Source organism: Nyctibius grandis, chromosome 1, assembly GCF_013368605.1.
Source record: "Nyctibius grandis isolate bNycGra1 chromosome 1, bNycGra1.pri, whole genome shotgun sequence".
NCBI lineage: Eukaryota > Metazoa > Chordata > Aves > Nyctibiiformes > Nyctibiidae > Nyctibius > Nyctibius grandis.
This window is the reverse complement of record NC_090658.1, coordinates 116,632,769-116,654,943: the sequence shown is the minus strand read 5'-3', so window position 1 is coordinate 116,654,943 and position 22,175 is coordinate 116,632,769. Positions and strand designations below refer to the sequence as shown.

The 22,175-nt window shown below is 39.3% G+C and overlaps 1 protein-coding gene across 5 annotated transcripts in view; it reads left to right on the top strand.

Moving 5' to 3' along the window:
* Positions 1-22,175, top strand: part of NOL10 (nucleolar protein 10) — a 64,565-nt gene that overhangs the window by 26,083 nt on the left and 16,307 nt on the right. For all 5 annotated transcript variants that reach the window (XR_011048333.1, XR_011048334.1, XR_011048332.1 and 2 more), the window contains 5 exons: positions 15,950-16,076; positions 18,870-18,949; positions 19,120-19,218; positions 19,861-19,950; positions 21,709-21,882. Coding sequence is in view for 1 of the 5 variants with exons in the window: in XM_068402546.1 (XP_068258647.1) it covers positions 15,950-16,076; positions 18,870-18,949; positions 19,120-19,218; positions 19,861-19,950; positions 21,709-21,882 (570 nt within the window). In the remaining 4 variants the exon portion in view is untranslated. The remainder of the gene's footprint in view (positions 1-15,949; positions 16,077-18,869; positions 18,950-19,119; positions 19,219-19,860; positions 19,951-21,708; positions 21,883-22,175) is intronic.

Here is a 22,175-nt window from a genome sequence, read left to right as displayed (position 1 = left end):
TAATTGAAGAGTTTCTTACTGCACTTCCTAAAAATCAAGTATGTAGCTCAATAAATCTGTTTTGGTTGGCTGTTTTGTTTTTTTTTTTAATCTCCTTTTTTAAATGAAAAATATAAAATGGAGAAGTTGTGTCAGCCTTAAGCTGCTCCAGGGCATTTGTTATTAAGGAAAACTCAGTGTTATTAATGTGTTCATGTTACAGTTTTATTCCTTGATCTTTTGGGCTAGTTATTTGAGCTCAGGGGTGCACACCTGTCCTTTGGTTTCTATGTCAGTACATTATTGAGACATGGGGTTTTTCCATCCTTTGAACACAGAGTAATTTCCTTGCACAGGCAAAGATGAGTTCAGTTGCATGTGTCTTTGGAGCAAAACTTTAAAGAACTAGTGATTTGTTGTATTACCTGATCTCTTTTCATAGTCTTGTTTTCTGGCTTTTTCGAAGAACTAGGATTCATTGTTTTTCCAGTGAATAGCTTAATTTTCTATTTGTTTGTTTACTTTGAGATAGACGTGAATATTACTTAAAATGTGTCCTCTGTTTTTGAGATGTTGACAAGAACTGACTTACAATTCTTGAATTCCACAACAGAATAAATGCCTGGGGGAAATACTACTACTATAAAGGACAGTGTTTCAGAGGTCTTGGAAGTACTTTTGTGTAAATAGCATCCATTCAATTGCCCTAGCCCCTCATTAGCCTGTAGCACTAGTAATTATTCTCTTTTTTAAGTCTTGATTGGACCAGCTACAAGGAGTTACCATGGTTATGGTCAAGGAGGATATTTAAAATCTCAAATGTATGATGCTGTGCTCTAGCCTTCTAGTTTACAACATAAGAAGCAAAAAATCTTCAGTAGAAGAGATGCGCAGAAGTTGGGAGTCTTACAGAGCAGGAGTACATATGTACGTGGATGGGCGCAGACAGACCCAGCATCCTCTGTCCCTGATTGAAGTTGGCCAGACAGTGTAAGACTGTGCCCAGCCTAATATACCCTTCCTCTCAGCAGGGTTTATTAGTGTGGGCACAGCGCTGTGCTAACACAGCTACATGACTTGTGAGCTAGAGCTGGCTCATGTCCGGCCAGCTTGAAGTATGGTCTGACTGAGCTCATGTCTGACTGAATTATCTGTGTACATGTGCCCATTCTCTCCATTGTTAATGCCAAAGCTAAATTTCCATTGCAAAACCAAAAAATTACTGTCTCTTGAACTTCAGGATTATAAAAGAGTTGACAATGGGTATCATAGTATTGTCTGTAAATGAAATAATGCTTCAGCTTTTCCTGCAGACTTTTCAACAAGATAGGTATGACATTTGAGACTAGGAATGTCTGAGAGAACTATGCTTTTCTTAAAAGAAAAAAAAAATTACTGTAGCTGTTTCTTTTGTGTGCAAAGCTGTTAGTAGAGGGAAAAGAAGGTAATTTGATTTACTAGAAAGGACAGTCAGCTTTGATTTTAAATGGCAAGAAGATGCCTTATGCAGGTACACAGTGCAGGGAGTGAGTAAAAGCCAAACTGAATCTGACCGTTAAAATGAGATGTTTGTTTTACATAGGTAACATCTTGAGTGGCTTAGTTTAGAGACTTTGTTTTTGTTTTATTTTGTTGGGCTTTAATGAGGGCAAGTGCCTCTGACTGGAATTGGGCTGTTTGCCAATAGTTTAATAGTTAACTTGCAGTTTATGCAAACATTTGGAACCTACTTCTTGCCAGCTGGCTTCCTGGTATATCGCTTTGATGTGTGCCTCAGGAAGGCTGAAATGAGTTGTGTGTGCCTTGGGATACTTTTCAGACTACTGACTCAGAAATGTAAATTGAGTCAATAGTGCAGCCAGGTTCTGGCCAAAGAAGTGAAGAGAGGAAAAAGCTCCACCGATGCGTGGTGGTCCACTGGCCTGGTATCTAAGATGATGTGGATTCTCTTAAGTTTAATTGAGGCTGTCAGCTTCCGTGACATATAATGTTCTCTTTTCAGGTTGTACAGAAAACCCCCTACGTGTTAGCTCCTAAGTACTCTGGGTGGAAGGCAAGGGGCATAGGGGTTATTTATTCTGAGTGTTTACTACTGGTTACATGAACATGTCTGATCGTAGCACAGACATTTCAAATCAGTCCTGTCTCCTTTATTGCACTAGAAACTTTGTGCTACATGTATACATAACTGAAACTGAAACTTGCTCTATTCATTAGGCTGTTAAAAGAAGAGAGCAATTAAGTGTGTAATTAATTGAGTGTAATATTCTGTGTTCTGGATTTTTTTTACTTTCCTGCAGTCTTGGCAGAAAACTCTCCGTTGAGGCTAGAAGCAATGTACTTTTGGTGTAGAGAAGATATTAAGCTCTTTAAGAAAAAATAAATCCTGGAGCGTCTCTGGCTTCTTTTCAGGTGGTTTTGGAAAATCATTTGCTATCCTAGCGCTCTCCTAGTTCAGGGCTCTTGGAATTATAAACTGGAAATGTTTCAAGGGCAAGAATTTCTTGCCTGCTCAATGATTCAGTTTCTCCAAGAATATCTTTATAATGGGTCTGGTTTCTAATACAATACCTGCTTTGGATATGTGGATCTCTTTATTGCTAGAAATATTTGTGAGTTTTGTCCTGTTGAAATTGGACGGATTTTCAACTAAACCAGCCATTCCTGGTACTTCCTTCCTTTCATACATGCTATCTTAAGTTATTTTGTTTGTTCTGCTTACCTGTTTTAATTACTCTTTATCACCATCTTTTTTTTTTAATATGCCTCAAAAATGCTCATTCTTAAAAAAAAAAGTTTTTTCCTTAGATTTAGGAAAAAAAGTTTTAGAAAATCTGTAGAAAAAGCCAGTTCTTCCTTAGTAGTTAATCCTGAAATAATGTAATCACAGATCAAGGCACCAAATTGTACTAGCTTATATGTTTTCATTTAATGCACTGTATATTTGATGAAACAAATCTGTAGAGGGAACTTGTACTGAAGGAAATACAAATGAAGGCAGTTTTATAATGCCTTAGTTCACCCCCTGTATTTCTTTCTTGATACTAGTTTGGAACAGTTCTGGATGGTAAATTGAGGACGAACATGCTTTGGTTTCATTCTAGGCTTCCAGGTTAGCTGCTTTTAAATCTACTTGTGACTGAATTGACCGAAGAGTTGTGTTCAGTTCACTCACAGACAGAAAAAGCATTTATCTGAAATAGGTTAGTATTTTCTGTCAGTCTGGTGGCAGAGTGCTCTCACTAGTTCTGTACAAGGGGTTATAATCATCGAATAGAATCATAGAATGGTTTGGGTTGGAAGGGACCTTAAAGATCATCTAGCTCCAACCCCCTGCCACAGGCAGGGATACCTTTCCTCTAGACCAGGTTGCTCAAAGCCCCATCCAACCTGGCCTTAAACACTGCCAAGGAGGGGGCAGCCACAACTTCTTTGGGCAACCTGTTCCAGTGTCTCACCACCCTCACAGTAAAGAATTTCTTCCTAATATCTAATCTAAATCTTTCCTCTTTCAGTTTAAAACCGTTCCCCCTCATCCTATCACTACTTGCCCTTGTAAAAAGTCCCTCTCCTGCTTTTCTGTAGGCCCCCTTCACATACTGGAAGGCTGCTATGAGGTCTCCCCGGAGCCTTCTCTTCTCCAGGCTGAAGAGCCCCAACTCTCTCAGCCTCTCTTCATAGGAGAGGTGCTCCAGCCCTCTGATCATCTTCGTGGCCCTTCTCTGGACTCATTCCAACAGCTCCATGTCCTTCTTATGTTGGGAGCCCCAGAGCTGGACGCAGTACTCCAGGTGGGGTCTCACGAGAGCAGAGTAGAGGGGCAGAATCACCTCCCTCGACCTGCTGGCCACACTGCTTTTGATGCAGCCCAGGATACGGTTGGCCTTCTGGGCTGCAAGCATGCACTGCTGGCTCATGTTGAGCTTCTCGTCAACCATCACCCCCAAGTCCTTCTCCTCAGGGCTGCTCTCAATCCATTCTCCACCCAGCCTGTATTTGTGCTTGGGATTGCCCCAACCCACATGCAGGACCTTGCACTTGGCCTTGTTGAGCTTCATGTGGTTTGCACAGGCCCAGCTCTCAAGCCTGTCAAGGTCCCTCTGGATGGCATCCCTTCCCTCCAGCGTGTTGACCACACCGCACAGCTTGGCGTCGTCAGCAAACTTGCTGAGGGCACACTCAATCCCACTGTCCGTGTCACCGACAAAGATGTTAAACAGAACCGGTTTCCCTGGGAAAAAATGTTGTAAAATAAAAGTACAGTAGTTATGATGTAGAATGGGAAATGTTGGTCTCAACCTTAGTTTGCTTATTTTGAGAACTGTGAAATGACTGGAAAGCAGGTTGTTATGAAGTAACATATTACACGTATGCTTTGGGACTGCGAAGTGTTAAAAGAAAAGACTTTCCGTTAATAAAAAGACACTTGAGCACATCTTTGGCCTTTAAGCTAATTCTGAGTTTTGGTATATCATTCTTTTAGAACTGTGTTTTCCATCCAGAACAGTCTAATTCTTTACACAGAAAATTGTGCAAACAGTATAAAAAGAATGCCTGGTGAGTGATACATTACCTATCTCGTAGTATTAACAAGCATAGGAAAAAAGTTGTTTATCTGCACAAGCAGAAATGTGAGCTTCCTACTTTTAACCTAAACACTTTCAAACTGAAAAATAACACGCTGGGCTTATTCCCAACAAAGGATATCCTCCATTTCCCATGCACTGGCTGAGAGACACTGTACCACTTATCACACATATATAGAAGGAAAACACCAACATGCGATAATCAGGAAACAATTTCTGGTCTTCCTGTGAAACTTGTTTTAGATGCTTTTTGGTGCTGATGATGTAGTAGTTCAACATCATGTGTAGATCATGAAGGTGTATGATCCCTTCTTACTGCTGTTGTGGATGATGGTATGATAGGCAAGCTCTTCTTCATTATTATTTTTTTAATAGATAGCAGCATGCTGACTGTTAAGTCCACACTTCCTTATAGTTTACATCATACCCTTCATAGAGCAAAGGAGAAAACTCTTAAAAGCAGAAGTTTTACTGAGTTATACCAGGACATTGGTAGTTGATAGACTCATGTATTTTTTTTAGTGTTGTTACTGTTTCTTAAGCAATTGGTAGTATGGGACCTTCTGTTCTTGGGTTCCTATTTTAAGAAAACAAGTTTTGCAGGGGGGAGGTGCTCCCATTTTTAAGTGATAGAAAATTTAAGCCTTGAATATCTCAAAGATATTTTTTATTTCTTAAATTGCACTTGTTCCTTTCTTTTGGCTATCTACGCCTGGTTTCTGAAAATTTAGAGGTGCAGTCGCTCAGCTTCAGTCAGTGAAGAGAGAAGCAGTCACAGATAATGAAAAGATGTAATTGCTGAAAGGATGTTTTTTACTGTACTATAGTCTATCAGCATGTGATAAGATTTAGTGTCTTTTTTAGCTTTTGGATCAGAAAAAAAGCACAAGAATTTTCTCTGCATTGTAATTTCAACTAAGTATTTCATTATATTTGAAAGCAGAGGCAAGTTACTCTTGTGGCTTATCTGTGTTGTCATCTGTGCTGCAGTCAGTAGTGAACCAAATGTGTTGTGAATTATGACTGCTTTATACAAAAATAGTAACAAAGTTGTGAGGATTTAAGATTTCTATCAGACAAACTGGAGAGATAAATTAAACCATCAAATATGTGAAAGCTTTCAAATATATATTTGAAAGATGTTTCCTACTCAAAAGAAAATTATTTCATAAGTTACATAAAATTTCTTCTCACTAGCATTATACTCTGTAAAGAGTAGGTTGGTTTGTGCTGGGGTTATCTTCATTATCTGTCTGGAGGAGTTGCATGTTCCCAACAGGTAGTTGCCTTTCTTTCCCTTTGTGTTATCTGGCAGTAGTTGTATAAACTCACAGAGCAGTCTTCCTCCCAGGTTTGCAAAGAGCAATTAAGCTGCCATGGTAGGGAGTTATTAGAAGCTCACATGTTCCTAGATTTCCAGTAGTTTGTCAGTCATATAAGGTAGACGTACAGCTGGATTTGGCCATTACCTTTATATGCCTCACATTTCCCTAAAATGCAGGTCATGCTCTCAACTCCAGTACAGTAAGTATTGTTTTCATGACCATAAAGATATTTATGTTGTAACATTCCTTGGCATCTGGGTTGTACTGCAAGAGCCCAGTTGTTCCTGGCCACGTAAAAGCACGAGAGTCAAATCCCCAAGTCCCCACACAGTGTGACGGTTGGAAGGTTTCCTGTCCCATCAGAGAAATGGAGAAGGGGAGTTGCTGGGATTTTGCATTTCTGGCTTATTCTTAGTTCTTCTTACTTGCTAGTTTAGATTGCCATCAGAGGCTATTATGTATGTACTAAAATCAACACGTGTTACTCTCATCTCTATTAGTAGCAGAAGTTTTGTCCATTGATGGCCCATGCCCTTAGTATTGCAAGAAATGCTATTATATTTTGCAATACAGATTTCTGACTGTATTGGAACAGGTAGAATCTGTGTAGAAGTTCTCTCCTTGAGTAAGAAAAAGACCCAAGACAGTTATGAAGTCTCCCACTTGCCATTGCCTTGTCTGTGTCCCCTGCAGTCACAGTGGTAAATGCAGGGGGAGAGCTTTGTGAGGGATTTATTCTTCGAAAAATATCATAATATCGCGGGGGCTTTTTTGTTAGACTTCATATATAAAACGTGGAGGTGTTGCGTTTGTGAGGGGGCTTGTGCTGGTTCAGTGACGTTGAGTCACTGAACAGTACATTGACTTCGTGAAGGGTCTAATGAATGCCAGAATTTATGCAAAGGAGTTGGTAAGAGCACATAGTCAGGTATGGTAGGGAATGGGAGGTGTGAATGGCTGAAGTAAAATGTGGTTGCTGCCTTTTATCGTCAGCAAAGAATTAGACCAGCTGATCATACCCAATCTGCACCATTTTTTCCATAGATAAAGAAACAGACCATCAGCAGATGTTCACAGGTAAAAAAATCATGTGAAGTGAGTCTCAGCTGAACTTACTGCACAGTATTTAAGTAACTTACCTAAGTGCCTCTATTATTACAGCAGATATGCTATAGAAGCTGCTATATTAGAGTAAGAACAGACTTTCGGGAACTTTTAATTAATTTCCAGCTGATATTTATGCGAAAGTGCTTGAAATGGATCACACTTGTAACGCATGCTTTGAGAAGCCACTCTCTTCTTACCTCTTGAGCTTCATTTGATTACTTGACTTCATGTGAAAGTAGTGGGCTCTTGTACTTCAGTTTCTATCTATTTTTCTGACCTCAAATCGTCTCAGTTCCAGTTGTCTAAAGACCTAAAATGCATAGGGAGACTGATAAATAAAAAGATCCATAACAATAGTGATGAGTGTTTATCTTTTATGTGTGTCAGCATGTCAGAACATGATAGGGATATTGGTGAAAGCATCAGACTCCGTACTCTTAATGCCGCTGCTGTTAAGTTACAGATGACTTGTGAGAAGTGTCCCTTTTTCTTCCTGTCTCGTGAGGAAGACAACTATTCTGCTAATCTTATTTACAATTTTAAGGAGTAACTTTCTTTGCTGAAAAGTTATTTGCTGTTCCTGTCCTGGAGGGCATTTTTTTCCCAACATTATGAGCAACAGGACCCTTGCTTCCTTCAAAAGATGGTGGCTTCACCAAGAAGACACAGTGAGAGCAGACCTATGACTGTCAAACTAACTGTAATACCTGTCAGATCAGAGAATATGGGATTCTAAAAAAAAAAAAGCCACTATAAGGCCAAACTGCTTAGGATTAGAAAAAGAAGTACTTGCTATCTGATAACTACCAGGGCAGAAAGATTTAGTATCTCATTCCTAGATGTGTGCAAGTTCCTGCAGCAGTTTTTGTTTAACACTGGGAAGATCTTAAAAGCAACATTTCCTTTAACATGCTCTCTAAGGAGTAAAACCTCCAGATTGTTGATTTGGCAGCTTCCATGGCATAGTGAAAGGTAGGAAAACCAACTTCTCTCAGATTAAAGAATCTGCCAAAAATGTCTGGACGTGCTGGAGTTAGGATGAGAGAAAGACCCAATTCATTGCATAGTTCAGTGAAATTTATGAGTGTGTGGGATTAAAACCAAGCACAATGCTGTTGTCAGTAGTATGCCGAAAACCAGAAATGTGCTATTCGGTCTCTCTTGGTCATAACTGTACTCCAGTGAGCTACTTGATGGCCATGGAAGTTCAGTTACTGTAAAAGCATCAAATCTACGCCATATAATGTAGGGTGAAAGAAAGCATGATGTTATGAAAAATGAAAATATATGGGAGATTTGTTTGGAGTTTATTCCGAAAACCCATTTGATTTAGAGAATTAAGGAATTTTATTCAGTGCATTAAATCAGTTTACTCAGGAGATTGACAGGGCACAATTGGAGTTGATTGTAAAGCATTCATAGGGAGAAGGTAGATTAGAAAGGAATGGCAGAATAAAACTCAACATCACAAATTGTTGGGAGCGTGTTGGTTGCTAAGGGAAACTCACTGTATATGGAAACTAGTAGATAGAAACATAACAAGGTAAAGTGATTCCAAGGCTCCTTTCTAACACGAGCTAATCTCTTGGGCTCTCTGAAGTTCTTGGGCTGGGTATGACTGACGCCCAAAAGCATAGAAACAAGAATGGAGCACCGCAGCTTTTCATGTCCAGAAGCTAGAAATAATCCATCTGATTTTTGGGAGTTACCAATTGTAATTGATGTAACCTTGACTGTTAACGAGGTGCAACAAGGTGTTCTTTCTGCTCTTGCCTTTTCAATGCATATAGATGGAAACTTTTCAAAGTTATTACATATTGAGATCTGTCTAATTCTTAAAATTAGAGAACAAAACATTGAAAATAGTACTCTTAAAATGAATAGTAATTAATTACTCATGTAATTGCATTAATTAAACTTGGCTATGCAATTAGGGAGCCAATTATGTTTAAAATGCAATTGCACATTTCAATCACTGCCCACACCCTGGGGATCACCCATTTTTTTCTCTTCTCTCAGACTTTCTGTAATCTCCTTCTCCTGTTAAATGGCATGATTGAAGCTGAGAATGTGTATGCGTAGATGTGCATTTGCTTTCTCCAGCAAATGTGCCACCAAAATTAAGATTTTTTAAATTATTATTATTACCTTTTGTCTCCTCCAAAGAATTGTTTTTGTCTCCTGCAGGTAAATATGTATGTGAAGTCATTGAGTCATATGCATAAAATATATTTAATTTAAAGAAATTATAATCTAGAATAGAATCTCTCTTTGTTAAAGTGCTTTAATTTTGGATTTGTTGGGGTTTTTTTTTAAATGGGAACATTGGAATGGAGGTGCTTCCTTGGATCATGGAGTCCAGTCCCATTTTATCACAGGCAATCAGATTGTGTAATCTTTTCCATGCGTATGTCAGATTTCATCTGAAAACTAGCTGTTTGTTTCTTCCTCATTGTCTCCATTAAGAGACTGTTCAAGAGTCCCATTCCTCTGATGCTTAGCGAACTTTTCTGATTTACAGCGTCACTGCGATAACTTTGCATGTATTTATTCTTGTGCAAGCATTGCCATTTCAGAAGTCATCCCAGCAGCCTTCCACTATACTTGCTACAGTTTGCATTCACGTATCCTGAATGTTATTGCCTGGAGTTGTACAACAAGTATACTGCGTCATTATTCCTATCCTATACTAATACAATGACCTTATGTGACTATTTTGTTGTCTTGTGATCAGACAGTATCTTTTTTTCCTATTCTGTTCTTTACAGCTGATAGTGATTGGCTGTATATTTCATCCAACTTCCAGCATCAAGGTAGCTTTTTTTCCCTGAGAGGTTTTGACCCTTCTTGTGTGACGGTTTGTCATCACCAGATTTGATTGGCATTTTCTTACTATACGTGGCAGTCATTACTGAAAATATTTAATAGGATAGTCCTTGGAGCTTCACTTGTCACCTACTTTCTGTGCAGTAACACACCTTTCAGCATAAACCGTATCTCGTTAGCCAGTTCCTATCTTGCCTTACAGTTATTAAAATTCTTATTGTAGTAATTTTACACAATACACTGTACCCAGAGCTCTGTTGAAGGCCTTAAACATAGGCTATTTTTGTTGTAATCAGCATTATTCAAATCGTATGGCAGTGAATTATTTAACTAGTACATTTTTGCTAACTGATAAAGGTCTTGCAGTCTAACTTAAAATCCGTAGAAGGTACCACAACAAAAAATTTGAAGATTTTTGGAAGAAGGCTTTACTTCTAAAATACGTTATGAAAGAGCAGTGATATGATGTATTTTCGTACTTATTAACTGTATTACTATGGTATGGCATGATATGGCATTAACGGTGTTAATTTTTGAGAAACTGTGAAGTTTCTGTGCAACTGCATGTTGCTGTCTTGTACAGCCACAGTGGGTAGTACTTCTGCTTTCCAAAGCCTCTGGAAGTGTTTTGTTGAATGATGGCCACATACATTAAGTTAGTCTTCTAGGGGAATTCAAGCAGTGTAAACTTTGTAAATTCTAGTTATTTTCAAATCTGATTTATGCTGTCTGTGAACATTTTGCATATTTTTGATTGCTGAAATGCATCAGTGAAGGTTGGGAGGAGTTTCTGCTGGTTGAGTCTTAATATATTTTGACATCTTATTTACAGCTGAGGAGTTTATCACTGCCTTGTATGAAATCTTCCAGGGACTTGCTATTTAACATCTTGAAAAATAGATTTTGGAACCTGTTTTGACTCCCTGAGAAGAGACGAGCAACTGTTCAGTTCACTTATGTGGAACTGGTCCCTGAAACCTTCAAACAGATACTTAATAATACTCATCTCTGTGTGCATTCCAAGTTGTTTAATTTAAATCTTGTGACATCTGACTCTGGAAACTTCTACACATCCTGGGCTTCTTTTAAGTTGTTGAGCATGTTGAGTACTAGTTAGGATTAGACCCAGTTTTTCGGTGGCTCTAAGGGTTCTGAGGAGCTGGCTGTCAAATTGTTGAGTAGCATTTAAAAGTGTAGAAGTGCTGTCTGGTGTTCCAGATTGAAGATAAGGAACATCTGTTGTGGGTTAGGAATAATACCCCTCTGTTCTAGGGCTCATTAATTTCAGGGGAATTACAGACTGATGACAGGATGATATTTTCTACAGAAGTGCTCAGGAATTAGGCATGGCCATAAGTACAGGGCATTGCAGAGCTGTACCACGTAAGATTTGTGGTGCTACAAGACTATTAAGTTAAACATCTTGTAAAACAATACAAAGAACTGTGTTTTCTTGAAGTTGTTCTACAATATTTTAAAAATATTTTTCTGTCAACATTTTTCTCTTCCTTTTCTTGAACAGCTTTCTTGAGCAGTCTGCTCAGTTGCATGCTAGAGTACTCATCATATTTTGTGTTCTCTGTGTCTAAAGTTAAAAAAAAAAGACATTCTGAGGTGTACCAGCACAAATTTGGCATTAGAAGGCATGGTACTAATAATTCCTAACTAATAAAGTCCACATCTTTACTTCTTGTGACTTGGTGTAAGACACACATGGCAATGGCAAGATGTCTGTATTACCAGTGTATCGCAGTGGGACGCCTCCTGTGGTGAGTCTGCCTGCGTGGCTCACCCATGGGGAGGAGAGGGCCATGCTCTCTGGCTGCTCCTCATCTCCTGCTCGGCATGACCCAGCTATCACTCTGTCTTCACAGAGTAGTTTGGGTTGGAAGGGACCTTTAAAGGTCATCTACTCCAACCCCCCTGCAATGAGCAGGGACATATTCAACTAGAGATCAGGTTGCTCAGAGCTCCGTCCAACCTGATCTTGAATGTTCCCAGGGATGGGGCACCTACCACCTCTCTAGGCAACCTGTTCCAGTGTTTCACCACTCTCATCAGAAAAAATTCTTCCTTATGTCTAGTCTAAATCTACCCTCTTTCAGTTTAAAACCATTACCCCTCGTCCTATTGCAACAGGCCCTGCCAAAAGGTTTGTCCCCATCTTTCTTATAAGCCCCCTTTAACAACCAAAAGGCTGCTAGAAGGTCTTCCCAGAGCCTTCTCTTCTCCAGGCTGAAGAACCCCAACTCTCTCAGCCTTTCCTCATAGAAGAGGTGCTCCAGCCCTCTGATAATTTTTGTAGCCCTCCTCTGGACTCTCTCCAACAGGTCCATGTCTTTCCTGTGCTGAGGGCCCTGGAGCTGGATGCAGTACTGCAGGTGGGGTCTCACCAGAGCAGAATAGGGGGGGAGAATCACCTCCCTCGACCTGCTGGCCACGCTGTTTTTGATGCAGCCCAGGATACAGTTGACCTTCTGGGCTGCCAGTGTGCATTGCTGGGTCATGCTGAGCTTCTCATTGGCCATCACCCCCAAGTCCTTCTCTGCAGGGCTGCTCTCAATAAGTCTTGCAGTGTGGTGGTGGGACACCTCACCATGCAATGGAGGATAGCTGCGTTTTGGTCACCTCATGGGTGCTATTTCCAGTCGGTGAAGGAGGAGAGCACTGGGAGGGGAGGAGAGCAGGGAGGAGCTCACCCAGCTTGCTGCCAGCAGGGCCCAGCCCGCAGGTGAGGCTATTCTGTAGATAGGCAAAAATATTTTCAAAGGCAATCTCCTTGACTTTCACCAGCAGTTGGTGGAAATTGTCTCAAAAAGTGGTTATCCTACTGAAAATAGAATAATAATGAAAATAGCAAAAATATTGGTTCGACCACTGTTGGTGATGATTTCTGGTTTTCCTATCCTAAGAAATATTTGAGTAAAAGCCAGGTGTAGATGTGCACTCATTTAATAATGATTTTCCCATTAGCTGTGTACAACTTTTCTAAAACTTGTGGAGAAACCTATTGGTATGTTACAAATATTGTACAGCTGAGATCTGTCAGTTCAGTTGCATGCGATTACCTACCTTGTAACATTGTCTTATTCTTGCTGTGAATTCCAGTGCATTTTTCTCCCTTAGATATGGTAGAATTGTACGTTCCCAATCTAAATTGACAAGTATTTTAGTTAGCCTACACAAACTCCACAGCTTTGGCTCTTTTGCTGGTTTTTGGCAGCGACTGTGCACCAGGCTGAGGTGGTGCCAGTGCTGGGTGGCAGGAGCTCCAAGGGGTCCCAGCTGTGCTGCTGCATGCCCACTGCATGGAAACCTGTGAGCTGGAGGGGACAGACAGGTTTCATGTCCCTGCCTCATCCTTGGTGGCCCAGTGCAGACTAGCCTCTGAACCGTGGCATTTGTACCTGGTCACAGGAAGGACGGAGCCTGCCATTTCAGAGTGCTCTCGGCACCGTCCTGGGACGTCTGTTGGTTGACAGTGGATGACAGAGGAGCGTTAAACTCTGCAATTAAAATGCAGTGGCATTTAAATTCTGTGAAAGAATTGCATTGCAAGAGAAGGACATTGTTTATTTTCATCATTGTGGCTGGTATTATTTGCCTTTTCTGTGTTTAAATTTCTTCTTAAGGTTTAAAAAATGTTCCATTTTAATATACAAAGCAAAGCTCCTAAGGTGTCCTAGAATAGGTAGGCAAGTTGTTTCAGTAGGATGGGAGAGAGGGAAATAAGGCAATAAAACATACACAGACAACTCTGAAGGGTTTTCCTTTTTGTCAGTTTACATGCGAAATTTGAATAATGGTTGGACTTTCTGTTTTTTCCTGGTATTCTGCCACTGTGTTTTTCCATTAATTATCTCATTTCCCCCACCTTGTTTTCTATGATCTGATCATCCAACTCACTCCACCAATTATGGTGAATAATCGGGTCTTTTGGCTGTACGTTTTTCATGGCACAGATTACGTGCCATGAAAGGTTTTACTCTCATTATCAGGTTTTGAGTACAAGGATACTTGGAGCAGTGAGTGGAGCTACAGCTGAAGAGCAGATAAACTGTTTTCCCTTATTTGTGGGACTTCTGCTTTCGTTATTTGTTCAAATATTTACACCAGTCAAGATCCCGTCAGAGGATTACCCTAACTGGCTGGAGTGGCCTGAGTTCTAATGAGTAAAGTGCGGTTTGTAAGGCTTGAGCAGATAGTGCTGTAGAGGTGGAAGAGATGAAAAAGGTTTATTGAAGTGGGAGAGATCTTTACATGATGAGTCAGCAAGATGGAATGAAGGGGAACTTTTTATTTAATGGGACTGGACGTGAGTCAAGGATTCTCTAATCTCATTTCTAATCATCTTCAGCAGAGAAATTTGTACTTAAATTTTCTTATGAAAGAAGTTTTGTTTAGTTAGTAAGCAAATTGGGTTTTATAAGAAGGAGAAATGGTTTTATCTAAAACAAAACTACAGGTGAACTTCAGAGAAGATTCCTCTACCCCAGTCATGCTTTGATGGTCTGGTAATGAAGCACAGATAACTGATTTCTTGAATGGCATGAAAACCAGTGGTACATTTAATATCTCTAGGCTGCGTTCTTATTAATATAGAAGTTTGGTGTTTAGATTTGAAGAAGTGCGTTTGGGGGAAATAACTTAAAAATTTAAAAACTGCATGGAGGCAAGATGGAGACAAAAGCTCCTGCAATGTTGGCAAGCAGTCAGTCTGAATGTTATGTAGTGTTTAAGCTGAGTATTACTGGAGCAGACACGAGAATTTGGTTAATTCATTAAGTAGGTAACGTCTTTCCTGTTAGTGACATCTTAGGTCTTTCCTTGGAAGCTCGTCCTAATTGGAATAAAATATGCAGCACTGTAAAAAAGTGCAGTTTTTCATTTGGCATGTTATGGTTCTCAGCTAGGGCTGAAATCTTACGAAAATAAATCGTACTTGATACAGAGACATTAGTGGACTAGAATACAATATTATTGTCTGGAGTGTTACAGTCTAGAATATTACGCTCTAGAATGCAATTTTACAATTTTTTGTGTATAATTGTCTTCAAAATAAGACTTCTGAATGAATAGTAACACACTTCTTTTTAAATGAACAGCATTATCTCATACTGTTACCACACTGTCATGTTAAAACAAATTATGTGTGTTTTATTTCTATAAAATCACTTCTACTTGTTTGTGTAATCAAATAGGATCTTAAAATGTTGTTGAATCGCATCCATTCCTGAGGTCATGTACACTGTGAAGTTTTTAATGTGAATTTTTAGCAAAAAAATCAGAAGGCTCATAAAAAGTCCCACTCTAGGACTTAACTGGCCACTTTACATTCTGAAATATCCGCTGATTTGCTCTAGAGAGAAAAATGTAGTGTTGGATTTTTCCATTCAGCTAACTCACCTGCTAAAATAATAGTACTGGAACAGCTGAGTATGGCTGCATGCATGAGGATAGAGAGGAATTTCAATCAGAACAGCGGGAGGGAAAAGTGAAGGGAGTTAACAATTAACTTCGGAAATTGGAGGAAGCTTATATGGAAAAGTACATTGATAGTGCAGCATATTACTGTTCAAATAAATCCTTTGCCTCGTGGTGGAGATATACAAGTTTTTGAGTATTTCCCATTATCTGTTCATACAGTCTGGGTTTATCCTTGAATAAAAATACGTGAAATATACCTGTGGTGTTTTAATTAAAACAAATGGGGCAGAATGGGATTTAACATGATTGCGTAGTGAACCTGATGAGTTCAAGATCCAACAGTGCTTACAGACTAGTTGCTATCTAGTGCCATTAGTTTATAATTTTGTCTATAATGTTTGGCTCTGAGCTTTAAATAAATTCATCAGACTGGGACCACTTGAAGCAATTACACTTGAAGCCTCTAGGTTGTTCGTCTCAAATAAAATAACGCTTACATAATCTATAGTACTCCTTATTGGTAATGCGAGCAATAGGTTTAGTTGTATTCTCTAATTGCTGTTGCTCTTAAAAGGTGTGTTTGGTTTCAGAGGGATTCATTTGTTATTCCATTACAGCACAGTAGCCTAGAGCCTAACTGTAGCTTTTTTTTTTTTCTGTAAGAATATACGATGTTGTAACTTTCTATGATATCCACAGGTTTTAGGACCTGCCCCAAAATGGTGTTCCTTCTTGGACAACTTGACTGAAGAACTGGAAGAGAATCCAGAGAGCACAGTTTATGATGATTACAAATTCGTTACTAGAAAAGACCTTGAAAATTTAGGTAAAACAGTTGAATATCCACTTTAGCTGACTTCTTTGTTCAGCTTTTGATCAGTTACACGTGTCAGTTTTGTAATTCTGATTGTGACGTATGAGGACTGTTAGAAATTCACTGGCAGTAGTTTCCTCCAGTCTTCTTGAGTATTAATATACCAGACTGATGGCTTTATGGCTTCTTTGGTTCCCAGCCAGTGCAACACTAGATGTTTGTGTTTCTCAGAATTTTATCCCAAGAAGATGATTGATATTTGCTGATTTTATATGTCTTGGAATGTGTTGTGTGTGCATTCAGACATTAAATGGAAGGCACAGGAAGAGAAGTTGGTTTAGTTTTCAAAGTATTTTTGAGGTGATCAAATAGTATGTTGGAACTCACAGCAAAATCTGCCCAAGGCTACCCTATTTGAATGTAGTAATTTCCAGAAAATACAAATCTTTCTAAGGCAAATAGAAACACAGTTGCAAGGAACTGGAATGCTGAAAATTATATAGCAGAGAAGGTAAGTGTGCTTCTCCCAAGGTAGTTAGTCCTTTTTCTGTCCGTTGCGTGTTTTGATTTCAAAGTTTTGCTCCAGTTTAATTTAATTAATTTACCTCTGAATATGGAGCCGAGTTTGGCCTGGCAGGAAGCCATGGAAGGAGGAGGTCATCCAAAGCACCTGCATCTTCAGCATTAGAGTTCTAGAGTAAATGGTCTGAATGTAGCCCACAGACCCCTATCCCAATTGTCAGGGAATAAGGCAATGTAGTATTATCTACACAGAGACTTGACTGGGAATACTTACTCTGCTTTAAATTCACTATAACTTAGTGTCATGGTTTAGGCCCAGATGGCAATTAAGCACTACGTGGCCACTCGCTCACTCCTACCTGGTGGTATGGGGAGGAGAAAATATAACGAAAGGCTCGTGGGTCAAGGCAAGGACAGGGTGGGATCACTCACCAGTTATGGTCACAGGCAAAACAGACTCAGCTTGGGGAAAAAATCAATTTAATTTGTAACCAATCAAATCAGAGTAGGATAATGAGAAATAAAACCAAATTTTAAAACACCTTCCCCCCACCCCTCTCTTCTTCCTGGGCTCAACTTCACTCACGATTTCTCTACCTCCTTCCCCCGAGCAGCGCAGGGGGACGGGGGATGGGTGTTGTGGTCAGTTCATCACATGTTGTCTCTGCCGCTCCTTCCTCCTCAGCGGGAGGACTCCTCACACTCTTCCCCTGCTCCAGTGTGGGGTCCCTCCCACAGGAGACAGTCCTCCATGAACTTCTCCAATGTGAGTCCTTCGCATGGGCTGCAGTTCTTCACGAACTGCGCCAGTGTGGGTCCCTTCCACGGGGTACAGTCCTTCAGGAACAGACTGCTCCAGTGTGGGTCCCCCACAGGGTCACAAGTCCTGCCAGCTCCAGTGTGGGCTCCTCTCTCCATGGGGCCACAGGTCTTGCTAGGAGCCTGCTCCAGCATGGGCTTCCCATGGCGTCACAGCCTCTTTTGGGCATCCACCTGCTCCGGTGTGGGGTCCTGCATGGGCTGCAGGTGGATATCTGCTCACCATTACCCTCCATGGACTGCAGGCGCACGGCCTGCCTCACCATGGTCTTCACCACAGGCTGCAGAGGAATCTCTGCTCTAGTGCCTGGAGCACTTCCTCCCCCTCCTTCTTCACTGACCTGTGTGTCTGCAGAGTTGTTTGTCTCACATCCTACTCCTCTCTCTGCTGCAGGTCCCCCAGCAGGTTTTTTTCCCCTTTCTTAAATATGTTATCACAGGGGCCCTACCACCATCGTGGATGGGCTTGTCCATGGCCAACAGTGGGTCCGTCTTGGAGCCAGGGAAGCTTCTAGCAGCTTCTCACAGGAGCCACCCCTCTAGCCCCTTCCCCACCACCAAAGCCCTGCCACACAAACCCAACACACTTCATTAAATTCATTTCCCCATAAATGCAAGCTTTCAAATGAAGAACCAGTTTAAGGGATATTTTATATTTCATATGTCAGGGTTTCTTTGTATTACTGGCCGTTAGCTGGAGTACTCTCATTTTGGAATATGCAGGAAGATTGTTTCCTGGAAACAATTAAAAAAATTTTGAGAGACAACTTTGCTTGCTGAGATGCACAGCAGTTTCTCACTTTTTTTTTGCCATTTCTAGAACTTTGTTGTTAATTCTTAATATCTAAAGATTTAGGGTCTGTAGAGGATATTTTGCTATAAAAAGCTTTTCCTTTTCTCAGACTTGGAATTTTGTGGAGATACATGGAAGTAAAATCAGAGAACTCTTAAGTATTTTCATTCTTACTTAGGTTAGGGCCTAGGATGACAGTTTTATGACCTGATGTGGTACTGTATTTTTTTTTCAACATCTTGATTCTTCAAAAATAGTGACCCAAGGCAAAATTCTTTAATTAAAAACATCTCTATACCACACTAAAAAAGAGATTGTCAAACATCTATGGACTTTCCAAAAAATCCTCTCAAATTTTTCTTTGTAAACTTTTACGGAGCATAGTGAATGTGAGCATTCTTAAGAAGTGCACAGTAACGTGTATCGTGACAAGAAAAATGCATTTTGTTGCTCCAAAGAAGCTCAAATTTCTTGCTGGCCAAACTGATTTTTTTTTTTTTTTTTTTTTGCGGTTTTACTCAGTCTTGATGTAATGGATGTGACTGTTAGATTGATGTGTTGCGTTGGCAGTCTTTTTTTTTCTTGAATCGGGTAAGTGGAAGTGGCTAGCTTGAAATAGGAGTTCTTTATGTATGAAAGCTCTTTGAAATCCTCTGTAACTTTTTTCCCAGGCCTTGCTCATCTCATTGGATCATCATTGCTCAGAGCATATATGCATGGCTTTTTCATGGACATTAGACTTTATCATAAGGTAAATAAGGCTGATCCTTGTCGATTTTTATGCTTAACAATAAAATGTGTGTTGGGTTTTTGTTGGGGGTTTTTTGTGTGTTTTGTTTTGTGGGGTTTTTTCCCTCAAAATAACAGACTGTGTCCTGTATTAATGGTATTTTCTTTTTACTTCCTCCTGCTTGTTCAAAGGCGAAAATGATGGCCAACCCCTTTGCCTATGAAGAATACAGAAGAGAGAAAATAAGGCAGAAGATAGAAGAAACACGTGCACAGAGAGTCCAACTAAAGGTAAATCCTGTAAACAATGAGTATACTCTGGGAAAACTATTCATAAAGAGTAATATATTCTTAAGTGTATCTCAGAGATGTAATGACTTAGGATTTGATTCTGTTTATCATCAGAGACACAAAGTAATTTATAGAACTTTTTGAATGGAACCATAAAATTCCCATGCGTGTGGTTCCCACAGATGAGAAAGACTGATACCAAATTGTAAAAGAGCAGCTCTCATCACATTTGCCACTTGCGCAGATAACCCACTGGTAAAACTTGCAGTTGCTACTTCTGTCAGTAAACTAAATGACTTAAGCCGTTAAAACATAATACTCTGGAAAGATGTATAAAAAAATAGTACTGTGTTTATAACTAGTAGCTTTTGAATTTGCTCAACATACAAGGAGAAATAATTGCTTTTAAAGTACTAAAGTTGATGGATGACAAGAAAAAAAAGATACAGAAGTTCTTAAATTTTCTCCAAGTGCTATTGCTTTACTAGTACCTAGAAATATTTGGAACCAGTCAAGGAGCTTTTCAGCAAGAGTTGTAAGAAAGAATAAGAATTCTCTCTGCACCAGTTATGAATGTAAAGCATGTAGGTTTTTGCATGTGTAAAAGAATAATTTACTGATTAATTGGTTTCCTCTCTTTAGAAACTTCCAAAAGTCAATAAAGAACTTGCACTCAAACTGATTGAAGAAGAAGGAGAAGAGCAACAGGTTACTAGAAAAAAGAAACAGAAGGTGAGCTTTTGTTTTGGAGACTTCTCTAACTGAAAGCACAGAAATAGTAATGCTTACAGAATTGATTTTTTTTGTTGTTGGGGGGAGAGGGGGGTTGTTATCTGGCCAAACAGATTCAAAATTCCATTGTTTCTGTTTCTCATAAATAACTTATTTTAGGACGTGGCTTTAAAGTGGACTTCACTGTAGCTGCAGCACCAAAAAGGCTGTGTGGTGACTTAAAGTTTAAAATGATGACCTACTCGCTGTGAATGTGATATGGGCTTTGTAGGACTGCAGAAGTCAGCTAAATGCAGAGTCAATACCAAAGTTGTTCAAAAAAGACCCATTGTTTGCATTTGTTTGTATTTTGGTGGTGACCATGACAAGGTAGATGTTATCTGTAAAACTGCAGATACAATTGCCTTTCTTTGTGTGCAGAGTTAACTACATTCTATAAAACAGCAAAAATGGTTTGCTCTTACTCAATAGGAATTCTTCCTGTTGTTGAAAATAACCAATTTTTATCCTAAGTGAAGTCTAAAGCAAAAATTAGTTAATGTTTAATATCTAGTGGGAGGGTGGGGCTTTCTATAGGTAGCACTCTATAGGTGCTCATTCTCACAGGAACATAGCATTCATGAAAGGCAGGCATTAGTTTCATGTGGCATCTAATGAAATCCTGTGTGTTACAGTTAGTAGGAAGCATGAACTACTGAAAAGGTAGGTGGTGATAAAACCTTAAATGCAGACTAAGCCAGTGTTACAGTGGAAATATGAGTTCAATAAATGAGGGCTGATTTGTCTAGGAGTGCATATAGATCGTGTTATTAAGTGGACTACGAAGACTATACATAAAAATGCACGTTCTGGCTATTTTCCTGAAATGGCATTAGAGTCTTATGAAGAACAATTTATTTTTGGCTTTGGGATTTTATTTTAGGCTGTGTGACTGCAAGTCACACATTTGCAACAGTTTCTGTGTTTGAAATTTACACTTGTTTTCTGTAACTTTTTTTTTCCCCACTTCTAGGGTAACAATGAAAGTTTAATGCTGGGGTGGGTTGAATGTGGTATAAGTTTGGCAATGTTGAAAGATCAGCTTTATATCAGAAAAAGCTATGTATGCAGTGATTTTAAAATGACAACAACAGGTAGTCATGTGAGCTGTAATTGTAGCTTGAACTGTTCCTAATTCAACAGTAGCATAATTTACACTGAGTTCATTTTACTTTGAGGTGAATGAAACTGCCTTTTCCATTCTGTATGTGAGGGCAGTGAAGAAAAAGTGCTATAAGATGTATAGAAACACTTACTTTTATGTATTTACAGTAAAACAGTAGTAGCATTGCATAAAGACATGTTTACCATGATAATTTGTTGTATATGTTGTAGAATCACCCCTGTCGGGCAGGGTGTTTGCCGTGGAGGTACTGCAGATTAGTCAGTAGATATCAACATGTCTCCAGACTCGCTGGCTGAATGTATGAGAAACATTAATTCAAAAATATTAGTAATTGTGTATTTAAGGTGACTATAGTGTGCACTAAAAAAAAAACCTGTCTTGCTTACAGGTAGCTTAGAATAATATTGATTTGATCTTTGTGAAAGTAGTAAAATATAATAAATATAAATCTTGATTTCATATGACCTGGAAGGATAAAGCAACTGCATTTCACATGTTGGTTTTGAGTTTTGTTTCATTAAAAAGATGTTACTCACTTTGCCTATGTCGGTTTCAGAATTTTATAACTCGCTCATGCTTTGCTTCTTTTCCAGAATCTGCCTAGCCTTCTCAAAGATGATCGTTTTAAGGTCATGTTTGAGAATCCAGATTTCCAGGTGGATGAACAGAGTGAAGAATTTAGGCTACTTAACCCACTTGTTTCTAAAATAAGTGAGAAAAGAAAGAGGAAACTAAAGATGTTAGAGGAACTGGAAGCCCAAGAACAGGTAAAATGTTTTCCATTTGGATTAGGAAAAATCCATAGGTTTGTTTTTCCTTTGTTTCAAGCATTCAGGTTTTTCACCCTAGAAAGAAGGAAAGATGGAAGCAATGCGAGTGTGTCTTATCAGCTACAGTAATTAAGTGTAATTTATAATGTTATCCTAGTTTTCAGATGTGAACAGTATTGTGTCTACATGAATATAGGTTTGAAAAACAAAATATGTAGGTGGAAACAATTTTATAATATATCTTCTGCTTCATTTGCTGTTACTACTTTTGTTCAAATTTTAGTTCTCTT